The sequence below is a fragment of the Babylonia areolata genome, chromosome 9, assembly GCF_041734735.1.
Source record: "Babylonia areolata isolate BAREFJ2019XMU chromosome 9, ASM4173473v1, whole genome shotgun sequence".
Taxonomy (NCBI): domain Eukaryota; kingdom Metazoa; phylum Mollusca; class Gastropoda; order Neogastropoda; family Buccinidae; genus Babylonia; species Babylonia areolata.
Genome location: NC_134884.1, coordinates 6,184,427 through 6,191,926, shown reverse-complemented (window position 1 = coordinate 6,191,926; position 7,500 = coordinate 6,184,427). Strand labels below are relative to the sequence as shown.

Genomic DNA, 7,500 nt, shown 5'->3' with positions numbered 1-7,500 from the left:
GTGGTGGTGGTGATGTTGGTGGGTGGTGGTGGTGGTGAGGTTGGTGGGTGGTGGTGGTCGTGTGAGGTTGGTGGGTGGTGGTGGGGTTGGTGGGTGGTGGTGGTGGGAGGGTGGTGGTGTGAGGTTGGTGGGTGGTAATGGTGGTGTGATGTTGGTGGGTGGTGGTGGGGTTGGTGGGTGGTGGTGTGAGGTTGGTGGGTGGTGGTGGTGAGGTTGGTGGGTGGTGGTGGTGTGATGTTGGTGGGTGGTGGTGGTGATGTTGGTGGGTGGTGGTGATGGTGAGGCTGGTGGGTGGTGGTGGTGATGGTGATGTTGGTGGGTGGTGGTGGTGGTGAGGTTGGTGGGTGGTGGTGGTGGTGGTGAGGTTGGTGGGTGGTGGTGGTGGTGGTGATGTTGGTGGGTGGTGGTGGTGTGAGGTTGGTGGGTGGTGGTGGTGATGTTGGTGGGTGGTGGTGGTGGTGAGGTTGGTGGGTGGTGGTGGTGGTGAGGTTGGTGGGTGGTGATGGTGATGTTGGTGGGTGGTGGTGGTGGTGAGGTTGGTGGGTGGTGGTGGTGGTGGTGATGTTGTGTGGGTGGTGATGGTGAGGTTGGTGGGTGGTGGTGGTGGTGGTGAGGTTGGTGGGTGGTGGTGGTGGTGAGGTTGGTGGGTGGTGGTGGTGGTGGTGAGGTTGGTGGGTGGTGGTGGTGTGAGGTTGGTGGGTGGTGGTGGTGGTGAGGTTGGTGGGTGGTGGTGGTGGTGGTGAGGTTGGTGGGTGGTGGTGGTGGTGGTGATGTTGGTGGGTGGTGGTGGTGTTAGGTTGGTGGGTGGTGGTGGTGGTGAGGTTGGTGGGTGGTGGTGGTGTGAGGTTGGTGGGTGGTGGTGGTGGTGAGGTTGGTGGGTGGTGGTAGTGGTGAGGTTGGTGGGTGGTGGTGTGAGGTTGGTGGGTGGTGGTGGGGTTGGTGGGTGGTGGTGTTGGTGGTGTGAGGTTGGTGGGTGGTGGTGTGAGGTGGGTGGGTGTGTGAGGTTGGTGGGTGGTGGTGGTGGGTGGGTGGGTGTGTGGTGGTGTGAGGTTGGTGGGTGGTGGTGTGAGGTTGGTGGGTGGGTGGTAGTGGTGGGGTGGTGAGGTTGGTGGGTGGTGGTGGGGTTGGTGGGTGGTGATGTTGGTGGTGTGAGGTTGGTGGGTGGTGGTGTGAGGTTGGTGGGTGGGTGGTGGTGTGAGGTTGGTGGGTGGTGGTGGGTGGGTGGTGGTGTGAGGTTGGTGGGTGGTGGTGGTGTGAGGTTGGTGGGTGGTGGTGGTGTGAGGGTGGTGGGTGATGGTGGTTGGTGTTCGAGTGGGTGGGGTGGTGGTGGGTGGTGGGTGATCTTCGTCTTCATCGTCCGTCAGTATTGTCATGGTATTCATCATCATCATCATCGTCATCAATGTCATCATCATCGTCGTCGTCGTCATCAGCATCGTTGTCCTCGTGTGTGCGTGCGCGCACGTACCTACGTGCGTGTTCATGCGTACACCGCCGCATGTATGTGTCAGTGTGTGTGATTGTATGGGTGTGCGTTCGTGCGTGCGTGCGTGTTATGCGTGCGCGGCATGTGTGTGTGTGTGTGTGTGTGTGCGCGTGTGCGTGTGCGTATATCACTATATGTATGAAGTAGACTGCCAACTTCTACTGTCTCTGCTTCGTGGGCTACAACAACCCTTACGTTCTCTCATAATGACAATGAGCTTGTGTTGCATGACCGTTTTTCACCTCGCATTGTAGGCAGCCATACTCCGTTTTCAGGTGTGTGTGTCTGCAGTATTTTTGCATTTGTATTTATTTGTATTTATATTTCCTTTTTTTTTTTATCACAAAAGATTTCTCTGTGTGAAATTCGGGCTGCACTCTTCCAGGGAGAGCGCGTCGCTACACTACAGCGCCACCCATATATATATATATATATGTATATCTCTATCTATCTATCTATATATATATATATATTTTTTTTTTCCTGCATGCAGTTTTATTTGTGTTCCCTATCGAAGTGGATATTTCTACAGAATTCTGCCATGAACAACCCTTTTGTTGCCGCGGGTTCTTTTACGTGCGCTAAAGTGCATGCTGCACACGGGACCTCGGTTTATCGTCTCATCCGAATGACTAGCGTCCAGACCAGCACACAAGGTCCAGTGGAGGGCGAGAAAATGTCGGCGGCTGAGCCGTGATTCGAACCAGCGCGCTCAGATTCTCTCGCTTTCCTAGGCGGACGCGTTACCTCTAGGCCATCACTCCACTTGCATGTATGAATTTTCTTACATTTCGAACGCTGATACGGATTGCGGGATCTTTATCGTATGCATATGATCTTCTGTTCGCGTAGGCACATAGAGAGATTCAGGCACTAACCGATCTGACACACTGTCTGGGAGATCGAAAAAAAAAAAAAAGAAAAAAAAAAAAAAAAAAGCTTCACCCATAGTTCACCAGTTGAGATTCGAACCCATGACCCTCGGATTGAAAGTCCAACGCATTGACCTCTCGGCTGTTGGGGCCCCCCGTCGCCTTGCCAACTAGTTGGTGACGATGGTGTCAGCAGCTGTTCCAGTGTTGACGAAGTAATTCTACCGTCTCGTCAACGCGCGTCGCTGACGATTCTGGTGGGAAGTGTGCTGTGTAATGGCCAATATGTTAGGGTTCATACGTGTGTGTGTGTGTGTGTGTGTGTGTGTGGGGGGGGGGGTAGGTGTGTGTGTGTGGTGCGTGTGTGTGTATATGGGGGGTGGTTGAGGGGGGGTATAATATTCTTCATTCCTGATTCGTGTGTGTGTGTGTGTGTGGTGCCAGAAACGCGTACCACGGTGCCAGTCCCTACCTGATGGGGGTGACGGCTCTGTCCACCTGGAGGTACAACACCCCCACCGGCCTCGGCTTTCACCAGGTGACAGAGAGACAGAGAGACAGACAGACACTTGCGCTCGCACACACACACGCACACGCACACGCGCGCGCGCACACACACACACTCACGCGCGGACACACATACAGACACAAACACAGACACACATACATGCACATACAGACAGACACGCGAGCACACACACACACACACACACACACACACACACACACACACACACACACACACACTCACACACACACTCACACATACATGCACACACAGACAGACATACACACACGCTCGCACACACACACATAAACACGCGCGCACAGACACACACATACACACACACGCGCGCGCGCGCGTACACACAGATACAGACAAACATACATGCACACACAGATAGACACGCGAGCACACACACACACACACACACACACACACACTCATAGACACACACGCGCGCACACAACGCGTGTGTATGTGTTTGTGTGTGTGTGTGTGTGTGTGTGTGTGTGTATATATATATATAGAGAGAGAGAGAGATAGATATATGTGTGTGTGTGTGCACGTGTGTGTGTGTGTGTGTGCACACGTGTGTGTGTGTGTGTGCACACGTGTGTGCGTGCGTGCGTGTGTATATGAGCGTGCAGTTTGATATAACGTATGCAGGCCTATGTGTGTATGTCTGTGTATCCCTCTCTCTCTCTCTCTGTGGACAGACGATGAACCCGGACGTGTACCAGGGGCCGTGGGGTGGGGCTCGCTGCAGGGATTCCCCAGGGCAGGTGGGTGACGTCTGTCTGTCTCTGTCTGTCTGTGTCTGTTTCTCCGTCTGTCTGCTTGTCTGTTCTGTCTGCCGTTCTGTCTGTCTGTCTGTTCTGTCTGTCTGTTCTGTCTGTCTGTTTTGTCTGTCTGTCTGTCTGTTCTGTCTGTCTGTCTGCTTGTCTGTCTGTCCGTCTGTTCTGTCTGTCAGTTTGTCCGTCTGTTTGTCTGTCCTGTCTGTCTGTGTGTGTCTCTGTCTGTGTTTGTTCTGTCTGTCTGTGTCTGTCTGTTCTGTCTGTTTTGTCTGTCTGCTTGTCTGTTCTGTCTGTCCGTTCCTCTGTGTCTGTCTGTCTGTCTGTCCGTTCTGTCTGTCTGTCTGGTCTGTCTGTCCGTTCCTCTGTGTCTGTCTGTTCTGTCTGTCTGTCCGTTCCTCTGTGTCTGTCTGGTCTGTCTGTCTGTTCCTCTGTGTCTGTCTGTTCTGTCTGTCCGTTCTGTCTGTCTGTCTGTCCGTTCCTCTGTGTCTGTCTGTTCTGTCTGTCTGTCTGTCTGTTCCTCTGTGTCTGTCTGTTCTGTCTGTCCGTTCTGTCTGTCTGTCTGTCCGTTCCTCTGTGTCTGTCTGTTCTGTCTGTCTGTCTGTCCGTTCCTCTGTGTCTGTCTGTTCTGTCTGTCTGTCTGTCCGTTCCTCTGTGTCTGTCTGTTCTGTCTGTCTGTCCGTTCTGTCTGTCTGTCTGCTTGTCTGTCTGTCCTGTCTGTCAGTTTGTCCGTCTGTCTATCTGTTCTTTCTGTCCGTCTGTCTGTCCTGTCTATCTGTGTGTGTCTGTCTGTGTTTGTTCTGTCTGTCTGTGTGTCTGTCTGTTTTGTCTGTCTGTCCGTCTGTTCTGTCTGTCCGTTTGTCTGTTTCTCCGTCTGTCTGTCTGTGTCTGTCCCTCTGTGTCTGCCTGTCTGTTCTGTCCGTCTGTCTGTCTGCATTTACTGTTATACTTATCTTTTTTGTATTCTCTAAACTTGGCACATTGATCTGATATTCTGACCCAACAACAAGAGCAGTCATTATTATCATTTTTTTTTTGTTCAAACAGGAACTTCTTTTGCTAAGCATGGAAGTTTTATTTATTTTTGCAAACGTTTTGGTGCAGATAGTAAAGAAGGGAAATTACTCTGTAATTAATGCCAGGGGACTTAATTTGCTTTAAACTGATCTTACTCATCGTAAACATTACATTTTGAAATTATACTCAATACATAAAAAGCTTGGATTTTTTTATAAAGTGTTTCACAAGTGAGTCTTGAAGGCCTTGCCTCTCTTGTTTTTTTTTTCTTTCTTCACTGTTGTCTCCTTTTTCTGTCTTCCCAGTCCATTGCCCCTTTTCTGTTTTCAAGCAAGCCTTGACACTTTTTTTCTCTCTCTCTTTTTCCGCAGTCTATGGTGTACAGTACTGTCTGTGCTGTTTTGCTGTGGCGATTAGGTTGTGAGATGGAAACACTGGGATGGGCACTAGCTAGCTGCCCATTCTGCAGTGTTATTTGCTTTTGGGCCTTTTTAATGTATTTTTTGTTTGGCTTTGAAGAATTGTTTCTTCCCCCCCTCCCCCCCCCCCTTTTTTTTTTTTTTACATTTTTTGTTGTTGACTCACTTGTGTAAACAAAGTGAGTCTATGTTTTAACCCGGTGTTCGGTTGTCTGTGTGTGTGTGTGTCTGTGTGTGTCCGTGTGTCTGTGTGTGTGTGTGTCCGTGGTAAACTTTAACATTGACATTTTCTCTGCAAATACTTTGTCAGTTGACACCAAATTTGGCATAAAAATAGGAAAAATTCAGTTCTTTCCAGTCATCTTGTTTAAAACAATACTGCACCTCTGGGATGGGCACAAAAAAATAAAAAAGAAGCCTAATTATATGCAAACTGTATTTACTGTTATATTTATATTTTTTGTATTCTCTAAACTTGGCACTTTGACCTCTTATTCTGACACAACAACAAGAGGAGTCATTATTATCATTTTTTGTTCAAACAGGAACTTCTTTTGCTAAGCATGGAAGTTTTAGTAAAGAAGGGAAATTACTCTGTAATTAATGCTAGGGGACTTAATTTGCTTTAAACTGATCTTACTCATCGTAAACATTACATTTTGAAATTATACTCAATACATAAAAAGCTTGGATTTTTTTTTAAAGTGTATCACAAGTAAGTCTTGAAGGCCTTGCCTCTCTTTTTTTTTTCTTTTTTTTTTTTTCTTTCTTCACTGTTGTCTCCTTTTTCTGTCTTCCCAGTCCATTGCCCCTTTTCTGTTTTCAAGCAAGTCCTTGACACTTTTTTTTCTCTCTCTCTTTTTCTGCAGTCTATGGTGTACAGTACTGTCTGTGCTGTTTTGCTGTGGCGATTAGGTTGTGAGATGGAAACACTGGGATGGGCACTAGCTAGCTGCCCATTCTGCAGTGTTATTTGCTTTTGGGCCTTTTTAATGTATTTTTTGTTCGGCTTTGAAGAATTTTTTTTCCCCCCCTTTTTTTTTTTTACTTTGCTTTTGTTGTCGTTGTTGTAATCTGGGGATGATAAATTAAGCGGAATGGCTGGTATCCTCACTATGGCCTAGTCTTACTTGCCGTAAGGAGCTAAATGGTTTGGATACTGTGTCATGAACTGTGTTTTGTGGGTTTGTGTTGGTGGTTGGTTTGTTTTTTTTGTAGATGTGACAGATCTATATTCCGTCTCGGTCTTTGCACTCCTCCTGTGACACTCACATTTTTTGCATACCAAGCAGGCGAAAGAAACTCCATGGGGAAAGTGCTTTTTCTTTCATTGGACCTGTCATGTGGAACAAACTCCCTTATTCTGTCCGACACGCTCAGCCTTTGTCCACATTCAAATCAGCTCTCAAAACTCACCTTTCCCACAGTTGTTATGATTAGTTTTCCCGCCCTGTGTGTCTGTCTGCAATTGTTGGTGGGTGGTGAGAGGAATGGGGCTGTATCGGTGTGAATGCCGTGTGTGTGTGTGTGTGTGTGTGTGTGTGTGTGTGTGTGTGTGTGTGTGTGAGAGAGAGAGAGAGAGAGACTCTTTTTATGTTGTGATGCATATAGGCAAATGAATGTTATGAAGTATATCTGCATCAATGTATGTATGTGTGATTGTATTTGTAAACGCTCTGGGCTCTCCTGAAATAGGGCGTCCAAATATTCGTTATTATTATTATTATTATTATTGCGTTTGACAGTCTTGATATTGCCCTGTGCGGTCGCCTAGACTGTAAGCAACAAAAATAAGAATACCACCCCACCCCACCCCACCCCTGGACTAGGCTGACCCTGGAGAAAGGTCCAGTGACGGTGAGGAAAGACCCACTGACCACAGGGAAAGTCCTGTTGACCGTGGGAAAGACTACAACTTGGGATTCTCTCTTGAGGGCACATAAGACCGTATGGCTGTGTCTGGAGTGGCACTGTCTTCATCTGTCTGCGGGCAGGGGCGGTTTTGGTTCTGTGGGGTGTGCTCAGCAGCTGGAGGGTGGTGTCTTTTGCCGGTGGGCTCTGCAGTCATGAAATACTGGCTGGTACTACCTACCACCCATGGGGATACTTCTTTTAAAGGCTGCCGCGAGTTGACATCCGGTGGTCTCTTTTGCCCTCTGTTCGGGAGCAGTTATGTCCCTTGAATTCTTCATGGAGTGTTCGTCCTGTGCGTGCCTGCAACCCATCGGTGAGCAAAACAGCGCAGGCCTCCAAGGGTGGGTGCAGGTTTGTTCCAAGGGCGGGTGGAGACAGTGCTTCTCTGGGTCCTTCCCCAGCACCTACGGGTGTTTCTCTTTCTCCGCAGAATACCCCCCCCCCCCGGTCTCCCCCCGCCCCCTTCCCCAATACATCACAGCACACCACATCACAG

At 49.0% G+C, this 7,500-nt stretch overlaps 1 protein-coding gene across 2 annotated transcripts in view; it reads left to right on the top strand.

Moving 5' to 3' along the window:
• The window catches only part of LOC143285700 (alanine--glyoxylate aminotransferase 2, mitochondrial-like), a 42,254-nt gene that overhangs the window by 19,188 nt on the left and 15,566 nt on the right, over positions 1 to 7,500 (top strand). For both annotated transcript variants that reach the window (XM_076593103.1, XM_076593102.1), the window contains exons 6-7: positions 2,803 to 2,896; positions 3,580 to 3,645. In XM_076593103.1, coding sequence (XP_076449218.1) covers positions 2,803 to 2,896; positions 3,580 to 3,645 — 160 coding nt within the window. The remainder of the gene's footprint in view (positions 1 to 2,802; positions 2,897 to 3,579; positions 3,646 to 7,500) is intronic.